This window comes from Schistocerca piceifrons, chromosome 6 (genome assembly GCF_021461385.2).
Source record: "Schistocerca piceifrons isolate TAMUIC-IGC-003096 chromosome 6, iqSchPice1.1, whole genome shotgun sequence".
Classification (NCBI taxonomy): Eukaryota; Metazoa; Arthropoda; class Insecta; order Orthoptera; family Acrididae; genus Schistocerca; species Schistocerca piceifrons.
In genome coordinates this window covers 335,005,252-335,023,678 of record NC_060143.1, presented here as the reverse complement: position 1 = coordinate 335,023,678, position 18,427 = coordinate 335,005,252, and the positions used below count along the sequence as shown (strand labels likewise).

General features: G+C 38.4%; 1 protein-coding gene across 1 annotated transcript in view; it reads left to right on the top strand.

Moving 5' to 3' along the window:
* Positions 1 to 18,427, top strand: part of LOC124802883 (stress-induced-phosphoprotein 1-like) — a 49,209-nt gene that overhangs the window by 14,495 nt on the left and 16,287 nt on the right. Inside the window, exons 3-5 of the mRNA XM_047263929.1 lie at positions 5,481 to 5,764; positions 5,843 to 6,038; positions 13,900 to 14,026. Of these exons, the coding sequence (XP_047119885.1) occupies positions 5,481 to 5,764; positions 5,843 to 6,038; positions 13,900 to 14,026 (607 nt within the window). The remainder of the gene's footprint in view (positions 1 to 5,480; positions 5,765 to 5,842; positions 6,039 to 13,899; positions 14,027 to 18,427) is intronic.

Here is an 18,427-nt window from a genome sequence, read left to right as displayed (position 1 = left end):
GTAGCTGCTGACATCATTGGAAGAAGAAACATTAGGCATAGTGGTAGGCCTTGGACAATAGCCTAATGCCCATAAAACAAAAATCACCAAGGGTACGAATACCGAATGGGAATGTCTGCATTGTATGACAATACTTCACTTTATGATAGACCAGCGACCTGCCTAACTAATTATCTATGGCTGGATGACTTACCTGGCATAGCAATAATAAATTATAGTCCAAAACATCCTCGTGAGTCAAACAGTCTGTTAGTGAAAACTACAGCAAAATCTCTACAGTAGTTCATGAGATTAGCTTTCACATACGGACAGAAAAATGCAGAATGGGGCTTCTAATGTATACCAACTATAGAAATTCTCCTCTTTTAGAAATACTATTTTTCTGTATGTGTCAGCAATTTATACTAGGTCTAGTTCAGCCGTGTAAGTTAGTTTGCTGTCCAAATAGCAAAACTCATAATTGCTTTTAGTGTCTCATTTGATACTCAGATTCCTTCAGAATCATGCAATTTTCATTCAGTTACACTCCATTACTCTTGTTTTATTTTTATTGATGTTCACCTTTCAATATCTTCCCAAGACACTATCCATTCCATTCAACTGCTCTCCCAAGTCCTTTGCTACCTCCGGCAGAATTGCAGTGTCATTGGCAAACCTTGAAACTTTTATTTCTTCTCCCTGAACATTTATTCTATATCCAAATTTCTCCTTGGCTTCCTTTACTATCGCATTTTACAAACTATAAGACACACTTTTTTGTTCGAAAAATTGCCTGCAATATGCAGGTGTGTCTTTCGCTAAAAATTAATACATAAATGTTCAGTGTTTGATTTTAAATTTCCACGGTCTGAAAAATGACCACAGATTCAATGCCGCAGAAAAGTCTCTATCTGCCAACATTGGATTCAGCTGGCAACAGCAGTGTGCCAGTGCTATGAATATGAGTTGTGGGGATTCACAAGCTTGCTAACATCGTCTCCCTCTCACCCTGCCACATCACAAATCCAGAACACTGTTCAGCCTATACTGCGTCATTGCAGTCTACGGTGCCAGTCAACTTGAATTGGAAGTTTGTGTTATTAGTAACAGTACAATATTTTTGTTAGCAGTTAGTTTTGTAATGGAAAAAAATAAAAGGTAATCATATGATGTGGACTATAAATTGAAAGCAATAGTATATGCAGAACAACATGGAAACAGATTAGCTGAGTGGCATTTCGGTCCTCCACCAACAGAAGAAAAAAGAAAAGAAGAAAAACATTTGCGATTGGCAGGCTAGTAAAGAAGAAAATGAAAACAATGAAGTCTAAATATGCAGATAGTGTATTGGATGCAAAATGGCCAAAACTAGAATGTGATGAATTGAAATGGACTCGAGGACACCGTCAAAATGGCATTTGAATTAATACAAAAATTAAACAAATACATGTTCATAAGCTAGCACTACAGTGGAATTTAACAGACTTAAAGGGTGGAGTTGGTTGGTGCTGCAAGTGTATGAAGCATCATGGACTTAGCTTGTGAACCAAAACCAAAATATCTCAGAAAATTTCACAAGAGTCTGAAAAGAAAGTATTACCTTACCATTGCCTTATCATTCAAGACTGAAAGAAAACCAATGTGGAACTAAGCCAAATAATGAATACATGCGAAATGCCTCTGGCATTTTGATGTAACAGAACTGTTGTCATGAAAAGTGCTGAAACTGCAGCTATGAAAACAAGTGGACTTGAAAAAATGCACTATACTGTTGTTCTTTCATGAATGTGCTGATTATATTAAACTTAATCCAATGATCGTTTTCAAACACAAAAATATGCCAAAACTTTCTGAAATACTGTCAAGTGTTGTTGATCACTTACATGACAAGGGTTGAATGGATGAGGCTGGTATGAAATTATGGATGAGTAGCGGAGTGTGAGAAAGAAGGAAAGGTACTTTGGTGAAGAAGTGTTCTCTTCTTGTGCTAGATCAGTTTAGCAGTCATTTCAAAAATTTTGTGGGAGAGAAACTGAGATAGGGAAGTATAGAGTTTGCTTTTATTCTGGGAGGGCTTACTTCACAATTGCAATCTCTTGATGTCTCGATAAATAAACCATATGTGAAAGAGGAATGGAAAAAATGGATGTTGGGTGAAACTCAACATGAATTTACGCTAAAGGGAGCTTTAAAATGAGCTGCAATCAAACAAGTGTGTCATGGGATAAAATAGTTCTGCTCTAGAGTGAGAGAAAATGTTATTGTTAACTTTTTCAAGGAGTGCAGCACAAGTAAAGCTCTCGATGGCTGTCAAAACCATCTTATATATGAAGAGGACAACAAAGAGGAGGAGGAGGAGGAAGGAGGTTCAGATGAAGATTTTCAGGGATTTTAAAGATCAATTCGGTTTTATAAACTGAGAATTTTTTTAGTGTTGCTTTGCAATCTGCTAATAAAAATTGTAAAAAATTATTTTTTATAAAAATTGTGTGGAAATTAAGACGTGTCTTACAGTCGGTAGTGTTTTGTAGTCCGTAGAATATGGTACTTGCTCATTGTCATTCTCAACTACTGCGTTTTTCCCATGGCCTTTGACTCTTTATAACCGAAATTCGGTTTCTGTAAAAGTTGTAGATATGTGAATAATGTTTTGCTTTCTTATCACCGTCATAATTTCACAGTTTATTCAGATCAGCATTTTAAAAAGCCTTAACTGAATTTAAATATGTTATAAATGTAGATTGCCTTTCTTCAGTCTGTTTGTGAAGATAAGTCATTTGGTCAGTATCGCCTCTCATGGTTTTGCATTTCTCTGGAATGCAAACTGACCTTCAGCAGGGTCGACTTTTATATCAGATTTTACATTCTCCCGTGAATAATTTGTGTCAGTATTTTGCACCATGACTTATTAATCTGTTGGTTTGGTAATATGCAACTAGTTAGCAGCTGCCTTTTTGTTACTGGAATTATTACATTCTTTTTGAAGTCCGGGGGTATTTCATGTGTCTCACATATCTTGCATACCAGGTATAGTAGTTTTGTCATAGCCAGCTCACCGAAGGATATCAGTAGTTCTGAGGGAATGTCACCTATTCAAGACCTTTTTGGTTTTAAGTATTTGAATGCTCTGTCAAATTCTTATCACATTCTCATTTCTCACTTCTCCTCTTCATCTACCTAGTCTTCCTTGTCTATAAGACTGACCTAAGCTGCACTGCATGCAATGTGGAGTGGTGATTATTGTCATTGGATAGTGTGTTGCAGATCGCACCAATTAGTGATGCTAACTGTTGTTGCACATTGCACAGCTCATGGTGTTGCTTCCTCTCCTGGAGAAACTGCAACCCTCTTTTTCAGAAGTTCATATGGGAGCTGACTATATCATCCTAGATGTAGATCTTGTCAGTCGTCTTCCATATGACAGTGTTGGAGCATAGTTACATTAGGATCATATTGCCATGTCCTCATCACTATGATGAACAATAAAGGTAGTCACTGACATCGACACCGAGCGAGGTGGCGCAGTGGTTAGATACTGGACTCGCATTAGGGAGGACGACAGTTCAATCTCGCGTCCGGCCATCCTGATTTAGGTTTTCCGTGATTTCCCTAAATCGCTCCAGGCAAATGCCGAGATGGTTCCTTTCAAAGGGCACGGCCGACTTCCTTCCCCGTCCTTCCGTAATCCGATCAGACCGATGACCTCGCTGTCTGGCCTCCTTCCCCAAAACCGACCAACCGACATCGACGCTTTGGGATCGTCAAGTGGGCCTTCAGTTTTCTGGAGTTTTCTGTGATTTATCAAGTGTGGGATCTTTCAAGGTGTAACAAAATCTCGTGATCATTTATTTCATTCATCCTCAATCCTTTGGTTATCGCGAGTGAATTTTGGATGCTCCTTATACCAGTTATTCATCCACCATTTTCCCTTCCGCTTGAAAGTAAGTAGAGCAAGTACCACAGCAGCAGCATTTTGACTTGTCTAAAATTTCAAATGAAGCTAAGTGTTGCACATTTTTATTGAGAAATAGTGTTGCATATTTTTATTGAGTAGTCTAGGGAGAACTTCTACGGTGTTGCACAAAATTACTGTTTAATAGTACTCACCTTGGAGGGCCTGTTAGCAGTCGATATTTTCTGCTCCCATTTTGGATGATTGCCCCCAGACAGAAGTTTTTGTTGTTCCTAATTTGCATTTTTCTTAAGCACTTGACACTGTTAGTCACAACAGCAGTTTTTCCTCCTCCTCCTCCTCCTCCTCCTCTTTAACAGTCACAGAAGAACTTGTCTCTATAAAGAATAGTGATGACCATGAAAACATTATGTTGCTGAAATTATCTGTTAAATCATACACATAGGCAAAATTTTGTGAGGTGACTGCCTACGCTCATACCTCAAAGAGCATTGGGAATGAGTGCTTTGAATTATCGTGGGAGTTGAGATAGCAAAGTGTAGCTGATTTTGAGTATCTTCTTATATATTGATCAGTGGAAGTTAGCATGCAAGGAAACGTTGTTGATGTATAGTATGTAATTTACTGTGATTAATAGGAAATCAATTAAAATAGCTCATAGTTATCTTTAGCAAATGTAAATCTTTTAGCTTTAGGAAAGATAAATCTGTTATCTTTAGCAAACATTTTTCAGCTCGTGTACACATAACATTCACACAAAATCATTGCCTTAGGCAACACTGCAGAATATCTTTATTGCCTCAACCAAGATTTTTGTACTCACATTCATTAGTTGTGCCAAATGAAAGCCAGACTGTAAATTTCTAAACTAATGTAGACCTAGAGTTGCCTTACTGATTTGTCTGTTGCCACAACTAAGAATGTATATCTCAGATAAAATCATTAATAACTATTTCAACATAATGAATGGGTGAAAAAGTATTGTACATATTGATAACAAAGCCATTAATGTCAGGCACACACAGAAAGTGAAGGAAGGGCTGTCTCTTTGTATTTTCCAACATATGCCTATATGCCTATAGGCCTCATGAGGTGAAGAGCCAATTATTGGCATCACCATACCAATCTCTCATAGGCTGCCTCCAATCTGCACATGACACAATCATCTGCTTCATACTGGGCACAAGCACTATGTGTGCATAGTCTTTGGTAAATTATTATTTATTTTTTATTTTTTACCGTTTTTTGGATGCATGCTTGTTACATGATGATTTGGTAATGCTTTCTCGCTTGGAAATGGAAGAAATTTATTCTGTAAATTGTCAGTAACATGAAGACATGACACTTATCAAAACACAAGTATCTGCTATTTACTGAATAACTGTAAGGGGCTGTACAAAAGTGCCCAATGAGAAAAAATGTATTTTTGTCCATTTGCCTGATCTGCGATAATTTTAACTTTAATTGTGCCAGATAAGCCTACAATGTCATATACACTCCAGAAATTCAATAACCTTCAGTAAAGTTTCAAGTGTCAGATTTATATTGGTGGTGAATTTTTGCGATAAAATCTAATCTTTTGTTTCAGGGTTACAGCAGGAAAGGATCTGCTTTAGCATATCTGGGCCGTCTAGCTGAGTCTGTTAAAGCATATGAAGAGGGTCTGAAGAAAGAACCTGACAATGCCCAGTTAAAGAAAGACTTGGAAGATGTAAAAGCTCAACAGTTTGCTGAGAAGGGGATGGCAAACCCATTTAGGATGCCAGATTTATTTATTAAATTGAGAAGTGATCCTCGTACTCGAGCATATTTGGAAGATCCTGATTATGTGAAATTGATAAATGAACTGCAGAATAATCCAAATAGCCTAGGGTGAGACATTGTGCTATATGTGCTATTTACATTTTGCTGAATTCAGATCATAGAAGTAATTGTATTGTTTTTTTCCAGGACCCATTTACATGATACCCGAATTTTAACAACACTAAGTGTTTTACTTGGATTAAACATTGATCCTCATGGAGATGAAGAAATGGAAACTGAACCAATACCCCCTAAACCCGAAACACCAAAACACCACTCACAATCGAATACAAAACCGAAAGAAGAGAAGACAAAAGAAAATCTCTCTGAAAGTCAAATAAAAGTAAGTTTTTTCTGTACATTATGGTTTGCATTGTAAAATATTTTAAAAACTTCAGCTGTGATTAATCATACATTCAGTGTTTTTTCTGTTCGTATGTGTTTATATTTTTGCCATGTGCTTTGAATGTACTTCTTCAAGAGTAAAATTTATTGTCAATTGAAAAACTAATAATGTTACATTGACTGGAGCATTATTATGAATTATTTTGTGTCTATTTTTATTTGTGAAATGCTTGTGATTGTGCCTGATGACATCCAACTTTGTTGCAGAACTTCTGATTCCCTGTGCTTCGCTATTTGTTGTCTACTTGTTCCTCATACCTCTCAATCAGAATTTTCTTCAGAAACATAACTAATGCTCATTTTTTCATTCAGAATAATGTCATTTTGGGAGGGGGGCTGTCTTTAGTGGTTGAGTTTGTTAGGCAAACCCACATTTCCTGATACGAAGCCAGTCAGTGCCACAGTCCTCTATAATTGTAAGTTCTGAGAATTCTTAAACAGTCATCATTAAGCAAACAGAATGAATCTTGTATGTCAGGGAGAATGGGGTTGGTTGGTTAACTGCTTGCATTTAACAGCTGAATCTCTGCACAGGGAGTGTGGTTAGTTTTAGCAGCAAGCAAGCAACCTGTGGAGCACAAGCTTCAACTGTTTGATTGAGCTTATTTAGGTATGCACCTTTGCTAATATTATTTGTGTTGTTAACTTAAAACACTGGAAGTGGGACAGTTGTATTACCTGTGAGCATCAACATCCAACCAAATAATCTTCAGGTTATAGCCCCTCATGAACAACAGCATTGAAGGATAGCTGATGTACTGTGTCATATGCTTCCTTTGATTAAAACCAAAAGAACAGTCTGTTGATAATGTCCCAACTTTCTATATGTACAGTTATTTGCAGTATATGAACCCTTGAGTCAGTAACACGTGGGGAAATATCAAGCTTCAGAAGACAGTGAGTGTCACACCTACTGTCAAAACTGCACTGAAACACATTTCTCAACTGTACTAAACTGCTTTCGAAATCATACTCATTGATCTAATGGATTATAGCCTCCACAAATTTGACCTCAGTGGGAAGAGAGTTAAAGGTTGAATTATCTTTAGAAATGCTACATAGAACAACTAGACTCTTCTCTTCGACACTAACTTAGAATAACTTTTATTTATCTTGATTGTGTCTTCATAAAATATTACTGGTTTTGATTGTGCCAGCAATCATCTTCAGATGTAGAATAGACAGGAAATGTATTGTTTGTAAAAAGTTCTATCTACTTACAATAACTAACACAATCGAAACCGGTAATATCGTTTGATAAATACACAGTCTAGACAAATAAAAGTTATGGTAAGTTAGTGTCAAAGAAAAGAGATGGACTGCATTTGAGCCGGTAGGTTGTGCTGCAAGACACATGTGCAGCTCTGTAGCATATCAGTAAAATGAGTGTCTTATGTGCAACTAGTGCTATCCAATTAGAAACCTAGTTCATAGTTAACTTTGCTTTTTGTGTTGGTGGTGTTTGATCACTTCTGTTTTATTTCAAACCATGTCCGTTGCGAAGAGTGGTGCAACCCCAACACAGAAGTGTAATGGAGGAAGGAAAGTGTGTAAAGTTGTGTGTTTGTTGATGGGCTACATTGAGAAAGAAAGAAAAATTTGTGACCTTATTTCCTGTTTGTCGGGTTGTTAAAAAGGACTGCAACAGTTCTGAAACTATGCAAAGAATACTGTTTTAACAGTATGGAGAGAACAGTACAATATAGATTGTGGTGAGAGTAGCACAGCAAAGCTGCAGACATCAGGCAAAAAGCTGCTGAGTAAGAAGTGAGTGACAGCTTTCGGCGATTTCCAAAAAGACACTGTTCGTCACCATGTATCCACTACTATAAAAGAGAAGGGAACAGCCCACACCATCTAAATTGGTGGCGTCACTTCAAAAAGATCTAAAAGGCAGCATAGTCGTGTTGTGTGCTGTACGCAGACATAAGATTGAGCTATTCACTATTTAAAGGAAGTAAAATATTAATGGATATGACAGATGGTGTTGTATAGTGGTGCAGATTTCAGTGTAGGATAGTGGATTTGACATTTGAAAGTGTAGTGTGGCTAGATGAAAGTTGTATTAATACCAGCCATTCATTACGTAGAGGCTGGAGTGCTAGAATGCCCAAGGGGACAGTGACATTATCTGCTGGAAATATCTACACTTCGGGTACATCTGATGGTTTTGTGGCAAACTCCCCCTTTTTTTTCCAAAAAATGCGTGATCATCGTGGAAAGGGGACATGTAGTTTTTCAGAAGTGGTTTGAGATATCGCTTGTGACATATTTGATAGAGCTGTGAGTGATTGTTATATCTGCGTCATTCTAGTGTTCATAAGAAGACATAACCTCAGCAACAACAAAAAATTACATTATTCAGTGATTGAATAGATGAAATGTGGATCTCGAAGAAGATTTGAAAAAGACTGCCTTACATGATATCGTGGCACAAAAGAAACAAAAATTTCCAAAAATCATAATTGACGAAATTACTAAAAGGCACAGTCATGAAATTGTTAATCTTCCTCCATATTATTGTCATTTCAGTGGCGTTTAAGGGGTATGGGTGCAAATAAAAAAATTATGTTGCTGCAAACAAAAAAAAATTCGTCATCTATCATGTTCAGAATCTCCTTGTGGAAGCTGTCATCAAGCAACAAGTGAGATCTGTGAACAGCATTTCAAGTGTTATTAGAGAGGCACCCAAAAATGAAGATGTTGTGGAAGAATGTGTTGAAAACTGAATTGTGTGTCTGGGACGGACCTGTGACAGTTCGAGCAGTACAGAAAAATGTGAATGGGATTCTGATGGTGGTGTCAGTGGTGTTTTCCCTTTAGTGTGACTGCAACATACTTAGAAATTTAAGAAGGTAGCATGCATTGAGCTATCATCATATTGTACTTTCTTCAGATTATAACTGTTAACATACTGATAAGTTATTTGTCACTCATTGTACAACTAATTGATAATGCAAATATTTGACAGTGAAAACAAAAATGCAAATGTTGGATGGTATTGTAAACATAGTTTTCACTTGTGTGTGAAGTTTAAAAATCAACTTAATGTGCTGTCAGTACATTAGGTGCTACATAGTTCTTTTCAATTTCTCATGTTAATATACTACATGTAACTCCCTGTTTCTGCCGCTAGAGAATGCGAGTAGTAGTGACTGGGTGTGGGGGCTGTAAGTATTTCCTCCTGAACTTATCAATATCAGTCATTTGTCACGTAAATTACAGCCACTTCTTGGTCTATGCAAAGAGGTTTTTTATTTTTGTAGGACTATGTTGTTAATGGGTTTTGCTGTTATTATTATTTTACACCAAGGTTGATCCAAATTACATCCTTGGTCTCTTAGAAAGAAAGCTTCCCTTAAGTGTTTTTTAGATGCTTGTTTTGTAATATTTTTATGAATATCACATTAACATTGAATATAATAGAGGGAAACATTCCACGTGGGAAAAATATATTTAAAAACAAAGATGATGTGACTTACCATACGAAAGCGCTGGCAGGCCGATAGATTAACATTGGGTATATACACAAATTAAAACTGGGGAACTCCCTTCGCTATTCAATTGTTTTCTTTGACTGCCTTTAGGATTCACCTGTTAAATTTGTTTACAGCGTACAGTGATTAGTTGCACTGTGAAGACACTAAGACAAGGGAAGGTTTTAAATGAGGTAATCACTCTGGTTCCCGTATCACATTTTGTTCTCATCAGTAAACATTAGTCTGGAATGTACAGAACTCTTTTATTTACTTCTAGCACAGCAGAAGAATGAAGCCGTATTCTGTTGTGTACCAGGGCACATGGAAGCAGTGGCAGTCGAACATACGGGCTACCTACGTCATCGTGGCTGCACAGGCACAGTAACGCCGTTTTCTGGCGCTCTCTGATAACTGTGGAAATGAGTTCCAACAGGTCGCGAGAAAATATTGCAATTGGTCATGTGAAAAGCATTACTTTCAAAGTACATTTCATTTTACACAATATGAGTTACACTAAATGTGTGGACAAGATTTGAATTTCTTAAATTGCAATGTGTTTGATTTTTCATTTAAAGCTTAACACTTTGAGGGCCAGCCACTTAGAAGAATTAAGAGCCCAGAAGACCAGATATTTACATCATTACTTAAAATTTTACCAGCACATTTGTGTGAGGTATCGAAGTGTAACACGCAAAAAAGACAGATATTATGTGTGAAACCTTAGATCTTCTTGTAGCTACACTATGTAATTAATTTTCCTGTTTGTGTATTCGTGCTACTTAACAGTGATGTTACTATAGGCTGACTACATCACTTGTCCTATGCCCTGAATCACTACTTTTACATGCGACACATCTTCCGAGAGACGAGAACTGAATTTTGGAAACCATTTTTTGCTGTCGCATTTACATTTGGAGGTCTGAAGTGGATTTGCTAGCACAGTTAACTACGGCACCTGGAAAACAGCAGATGTAATTTATGATTTAGTCTGCACAATCGCAGTTTCTCTTCAGTTAGATGAGGTGAAAACAGCTTCAGTCTAACATTTCTACTTATCCTTCACTGTACAAAAAGCCACTCCATCAATACTCGCCGAAATTTTTAAAAACAAGGCGAAACATGACAGCCACAGCATGTTTCAATACCGGCTGCATTTACGTACAGCGAAAATCAGTTGCGTAACTTGAAAACTGGTAACCAGAAGCGTATTTCCAGAATTGATTTTGAAGTGTTTACGTGACCACTCAGAAGCAGTATTGGGAGATCGGCTTAAGAAATCTGCTTTTGGGAGCCCCATGTAAACACGATGAATATCTGCTATCTTTGTCTCACGATATCACTTTTAAAATGCTAACCATTGAAGAATGTGTGTTTTTAGTCAAACAAGTGTTCAAAGCTGACAGTAAATACAGTTTTGGTTCGTCAGACATTTAATTCAGTTTTCCTGGAACAACACTCCCAGATCGCGATACTGTGTGAGATTTGATTAACAAATTTCGAAGTACAGGTTCAGTGACAGATGCACCAAGATTGGTTGTCCTATCGTTTTGTCTGAGGATAAGCTACTCGATTTTTCCGATAAAATGACCATGAGTCCGAACAAGTCGTAAGAAAACTCTCCCATGAAATCAATGTTAGTGTCGGAGTGGCCCACACTGCTGTAAGGAAAAAATTAGAACTTTCCCCGTACAAAGTGACAGTTGTGCAAGAACTGAAAAATACTGATCATGGCAAGAGACTGCATTATTGTAAATGGTTCAAAAATTTCGTTCAACGAAATGGAAGGGATATTCTTAATGAAACAGTTTTTCATTGATGTGGCGTGGTTTCATTTATCCGGGTACATGAACTCGCAAAATTCTCATACGTGGAGCACTGCAAATCCATTATGTATTGAGCAGGACCCACTTCATTCTGTGAAAATAGGAGTTTGGATTGCAATTTCTAGACGTCGGATTGTGGGTCCTGTATTTTTCAATGAAGCAATAAACGCACTACAATACTGCGGTGATATTCTGTACCCATTCATAGGAGAACTTGTGTTAAGTGAAATACTGAACGATTATTTTCAGCAAGATGGTGCAGCCGCTCGTGTTTCAATGTCACTGCTTGCTGATGTTTTTGGTGATTGCATGATGTCACAGGGACTTTGGCCTCCACGATCGCCTGACCTAACACCACCTCTTTTTCTTCTGGGGTGCAGCGCTGCTCTAAAAATAGCCTGTTGTTTTTCAAAGACTGATTATCTATTAAGCCAATAAAGTACAGAATAAAAAAAAAGTTGCCATGTGGGACTGTCATTGTGAAAGCAACTGTCTATAAAAACCGTCCAAAATCCATCGATGAATGGAAAACTGCAATATCCACTTTCACTGCTTCTGTTACAGAAGAAATGTCACAGCTTGTGTTTGTAAACATGATTAGACAAATTAAATTGTGTATTCAACAACATTTCATATGAAAATTTGTAAGTAAAAATGAATATTCAGTAAATTAATAACATGTATTTAACTGAGTTTCACTTCAGTATATTCACTGCGGCATACGGCACGCGCGGCTAACAATCGTGCAGCACTGCAGAGAGACTTTTTGAATACCCCATATGTTGTATTCTTGTATATGCACGAAATTCCAAGACACAACCAGTATGACAGCGTTCTTTTTCTAAAAAGAGGTTTGGGGATTCTGTCACACGAAATATAATGCAGTGACAACTACTGAAGTTTACAGTACTTTTTATTTAACTATAAAACCACATTGTAAATAACATTACCTAGCATTACAACAGTTTTTAAATACCCTAGTGCACACATTTTCCAAAGTGTTCTCTTTAGCACATAGTAGTATTTGAGCAGCAGCTTGACGACTCAAAGAAATTATTTCTTATTTTCTTGATTCAACTGAAGATGACACACATACAGCAGCCCAAGGTTGTCCATTGTTCATGCCTTGTTTATTTGAGGCTATGCACAAATTTTCTACTTCTCTGCAAATTACGCAAAACAAGATTTTTGTTTGACATGAGTAACCAGTTATTTTTCTCATTTCTTGGACCAAAGTGCAACATTCTGGACGATCATCTGACTTGCAAATCATACCCATGTTCACATTTGTTCAGATTTACATTCTCACTCTTACCATCCACCAACAACATCAAAATTTCTGTATTTACAGACACACAAGAGCTACACTTAAGTTTGTGTTTTAGATTCAAGAGAACAAATAAAATAGCTTGTTATTTTTGTTTCTCATTGCTGTCAATAATGGCTGTGATCCTTGACAGCAATAGTTTGAATCAGACTGATTTCAGAATTGAGATTTTAAGAAGAAAGGTGGGTAGAGGTGGCTCTATGAATAAGGCCATCTTATGAGAATGCGGGTGTACTGAAGTGGATGGTATAATTTAATCAGAACTGGCTTCTTTATGGAAGTTGTTGAAGCTAATTTTGTCATCTACTATTGTAAGAGTGAGATTTAGAAAGTTTTAATTGCCGGAACTCATTGAACATGTTAAAAACTCTATAAATAGTCATTAGGCCCTTTTGTAAATGATCAAAATGTCATTGACATACCTAGCATATGAAAGAATGCCTACAGTTGAAGCTGAAAAATGAATATAATTAGTAAATGCGCGGTTGCTGGACCTCAGCCAATAAAAATGTTTAAAATTACAAGATAAAGTATGTTGTATAACTTTGATTTCTTGGTTGACTGTCTTACACTGGTTCTCATACAGTCAGTCACTGAATTGTCTGTACAGCATTTGTAGCATTTTGCTAGGTGCACACTAATTGTCTCACTGCGAGTCTTCCATACTCTGGTAGTGGAGCTCGGTCTGCGGCATCTTAAAAAGATGCACTGACAGATTGTGTGCAGTCAGTAGAAGCAAAGACAGTGTCCTCTGTGGATGTGTATAGTGCCACCTGTAACTTGATGTTGAGCCCTGCAGAGAGCATGGCGTGCTGGCAGCCTATTTGTGTGTGTCTTCTTCCGCTGAGGTGTAAGTGGTGCGCCATGTGCGGTCGACACACACTGTCAATACTGCAGATTTTACTGCCCTCTTGAATCCATCTCTCATTTGTGGCCTTCTACCCTGCTTTCATGTAGTGTTTGTTAAAAACGTTGTTAAAATGTGTGCAGTACATCTCTCTTTTCAATATATTATTCATAAGTACAACTTCATTTTCTTACATCTTCTCTGCTTTCCTCTTCCCAAGTACAAAGTAGACAGTAATTGTGGACACTTATTTATAATGGCAATGAAATTGCAATTGTGGATATTATTTTTTGTTTGATATATAAATATACCTTTTCTTGTAGGCACGGAAAGAAAAAGATCTTGGAAATGAAGCGTACAAGAAGAAAAAGTTTGAAGAGGCTTTGAACCATTATAACAAAGCAGTTGAACTGGATCCAACTGATATGACCTTTCTTAATAACATAGCAGGTATGAATTACTATTATATGACATCCTTCTGAAGAGATTCTAGCTATGTTGACTGATGAGTTTGCTACAGTTTAGATAGCTGTACGGAACGTCATCAGTTATTTGCATTTGATTGTGGTAACCTACTAAGTTGCACATAATTTTTCTTTTTCTATATTATAGTGGTAGCCCAACCTTCGCTGTTTACTAAGTACTTAAATAATGCTAATTTTTGTCGGTGTAGCGAAACACACTACTGACACTCATGCTGTTACATCTGTCGTCTGTAGTTAACTACACAGTTAGTTTTTTTTTTTTTTTTTTTTTTTTTTAGCGTTGTTAAATATATTTGAGGCTACTCATATGTATGGACCCGTTTGTGGATTATGATGTGGTTTTCTTGGCAAGCTAAATTTGTCCTGCTTCAGTAGTTTATTAAGTCACCAGCCTGACCTTTGAAGAATGTATGGGACAAGGTGAAATAAATTGAGAGGCTGGGTACATAATTACGGGTGGTAAAGGCCAGGAGATAATAAAAGAGAATTTCAGTTAGAGGTACTGCAAAGAAACCATGGGTAACAGAAGAAAAACTTAAGTTGCTCGATGAAAGAAGGTAGTACAAAAATGTTTGGTGAACTTCCGGAATACAGAGGTACAATTCACTTAGGAATGAAAGAAATAGGAAGTGCGGGGGAGCTAAGGCGAATTTGCTGCATAAAAATTTGAAGAAATTGAAAAGAAATGATTGACAGGAAGGCTGGCTCAGCGTTTAGAGAAGTCAAAACAATCTTCAGTGAAATTAAAAGCAAGGGTGATAACATTAAGAGTGCAGTGGAAATTCCACTGTTAAAAACAGAGGAGAGAGGTGACAGGTGGGGAGAGCACATTGGAGGCCTCCATGAGGGGGAAAGACTTCTCTGATGACATGATACAAGAAGAAACAGGAGTGGACAGGGAAGAGATAGAAGATCCAGTATAAGAATCAGAATTTAAATGAGCTTTGGAAGATTTAAGGTAAAAGAAGGCAGAAGGGTTAGATAAAATTCCATGAGAATTTCTAAAATCATTGGGGGAAGTGGCAACAAAGTTATGTAGAATGTATGAGTCTGTCGATATACCATCTGACGTATGGAAAAACATCCACACAATTCCAAAGATTGAGAGAGCTGACAAATGCAAGAATTATCATGTGATTAGCTTAACAGCTCATGCATCCAAGTTGCCAACAAGAATAATATATGGGATAATTAAAAAGAAAATTGAGGCTTTGTTAGATGATTATCAGTTTAGCTTTAGGAAAGGTAAAGACACCACAGAGGCAGTTCTGATGTTGCAGTTGATAATAGAAGCAATACTGAAGAAAAATCAAGACATGTTCATTTGTTGACTCAGAAAAAGCAATGGACAATGTCAAATGCTGCAAAATATACGAAATTCGAGGAAAATAGGATTAAGTTGTAGAGAAAGGTGGATAATATGCAGTATGTACAAAAGTGAATAGGGAACAGTAAGAGTGGAAGACCAAGAATGAAGTGTTCAGATTAAAGAGGGTATAAGACAGGGATTTAATCTTTCACCTGTAATGTCCACCCTGTACATTGAAGAAGCAATGCCAGAAATGAAAGAAAGGTTCAAGAATAGAGTTAAAATTGAAGGTGAAAGGATATCAGTGATAAAATTTTCTAGTGACATTGGGGTCCTTAGTGAAAGTAAAGAATTACAGGATCTGCTGAATAGGATTAATAGTCTAATAAGTACAGAATATACTTCTCTTTTCCTTCAGCATTTGTCCCGCGTGCCTGCGGGGTCCATTACATGGGTCTGTTGTCTCCATTCTTTATCACGGGCTGCATCTGGGTGGATGTTCTTGCATTTAAGGTCTTTATGAATTGTAACAGCCCACCGTTGCTTAGGTCGTCCTTTGTGTCTATGGCTGACTACTTAGTGTGTAACCCGCGTTGGCAATAGTCATCACCCGCCCATAAAACATGCCCAGACCATTAATGACTGCTCTCACGCATCTTGTCTTGGATTGGTGCAACATCAAACTGTCATTCAAAACGTGATCTAACTTAGTGAGGCTCACTGTCCACGTTATCATCTTCGTTTCCATTATACTTAGGCGGTGTTGTGTCTCAACTGTAGTCGGCCAGCGCTCACAACCATACAAGGCGACTGGTCAGATGACAGTGTGATAGATTTTTTATTTTAAATTGGCTTTCATCCTGCGGTCATAAGTGACTCCGGTTGTTGTTCGCCACTTCATCCAGGCCGCCTGAGTTCTGGTGTTGACCTCTTCGGTGAGTCGGCCGTCAACGGTGATCGTGGAACCTAGGTACTTAAACTTACTCACACGAGTCAGATCTTCACCATTAATTGTGATGGTTCCAATTTCATGTCTGTCTGATGATGTCATGTCTTCGGTTTTTTCAAATTAATGTGCAAGCTGTGTTGCGCCAGCCGGTCACTCCATTCTTGAGTTAGGCTCTGCGGATCAAGCTTGTTTTTTGCTGCCAGCATCACGTCGTCAGCATAAAGTAGGGTCCATGGTAATGGCCGGTGCAGATCAGCTGTCACGGCGTCCATTACAAGAATGAACAGAAGTTGTGATAATGCAGAAACTTGATGGATGCCAACTGTGATGCGGAAGTCCTTGGGTAGTCCTGAGGTTGTACAGACTTAACTTCTCAGCTGTGCATAAAATAACTGCACCCAGTTAATAAGCTGCTCCGGCACATCTTGTTGTCGAAGTGCTAGCCAGATGAGACTGTGTGCCACCCGATCAATGACCTTTTTGAGATCCAGGAATGCTAGATGCAGTGGCTTGGCTTTCTCATGATGTTTCTCGACTAACAGTCTTGCAGCATGAATCGCATCAGTTGTGCCGCAGTTCTTCACAAATCCAGCCTGGTTTCTGGAAATTCATGTGATCTCAAGGATCCTTTGGTCCAGAACACGCTCAGAGGTTTTCATGGCATGGCAGAGAAGTCCAATTGGATGGTAGTTGGTGCACTCAGCGGGATTCCCCTTCTTAAAGATGGGCACGGTGATGCTCTGCTGCCGATCAGTTGGTTTTTGTTCCGCGTCAATGATCTTATTGAAGAGTTCCATTAACCATTCGGCTGCCTTCCAATGATGCGAACACCATAACTCTGCTGGAAGGTCATCTGGGCCGGTGGCTTTCCCAGGCTTCATTTTCCTGAAAGCAGTTTTGACCTCTTAGGCTGCAATTTCTCTTACGGGCCCTTAAACAACATGGCAGTTGGGTATTGGTGGATGGGAGAACTCTTCTGTTGAGATCTTCTTGAAGTAGCTGCGCCATCATTCTCTGGCATTCTTCCAGTCAACTAGCAGATTACCGGTCTCACCATTGACTCCGTAGAACCGATAAACATTGTCTGACTTGCAATGTCTTGCGTTAGCGAGTCGATATAAGTCCTGTTCTCCTTCACGTGTGTTAAGTTTTGCATATAGATCAGCATAACGTGAGGATTTGGTTGCTGCTGTAGCCTGTTTTGCATCTCTTCGGTCTGTTCTGTACGCATTCCATTGCTCTGGTGTTTATCGGCAAGAAACTCATGATACAGAACGTACATTGAGAGTAAATTGAAGAAAGATGAAGAGATGTTGCAGAAATGAGAACAGTGAGAAACTTAACACCAGGATTCGTGATCACGAAATAGATGAAGTTAAGGAATTCTGCTATGTAGGCAGCAAAATAAGCCATAACGGATGGAGCAAGGAGGGCATAAAAGCAGATTAGCACTGGTAAAAAGAACATTCCTGGTGAAGAGAAGGCTACTAGTGTCAAACATAGGCCTTAATTTGAGGAAGAAGTTTATGAGAATTTACATTTGGAGCACAGTACAATTGTAGTGAAACATGGACTTGGGAAAACCAGAGCAGAAGAAAATCAAAGCTTTTGAAATGCGGTGCTACAGATGTAGGTTGAAAATTAAATGCACTGATAAGATACGGAACAAGAAGGTTCTCTGGAGAATTCGTGAGGAAAGGAACATATGGGAAACATTGACAAGAAGGGACAGGATGGTAGGAAATCTGTTAAGACATCATGGGATAACTTCCCTGGTACTATAGGGAGCCAACAGACGTGCCGCAGTGATAACATCAGTTCCCGTCAGATCACCGAAGTTAAGCACTGTCGGACTGGGCTAGCATTAGGATGGGTAACCATATGGTCTGCCGTAAGTTGGATGCACTCAGCCCTTGTGAAGCAAAACGAGGAGCTGCTTGACTCGGAAGTAGTGGCTCTGGTATCGTAAACTGACATACGATTGGGACAGTGGCTTGCTGACCACATGCTCCTCCATTTCTGCGTCCAGTTACAGCTGTGGGCTGAGGATGACCAGGTGGCCGGTCAGTACCATTGGGCCTTCAAGGCCTGTTTGGGCAGAGTTTAGT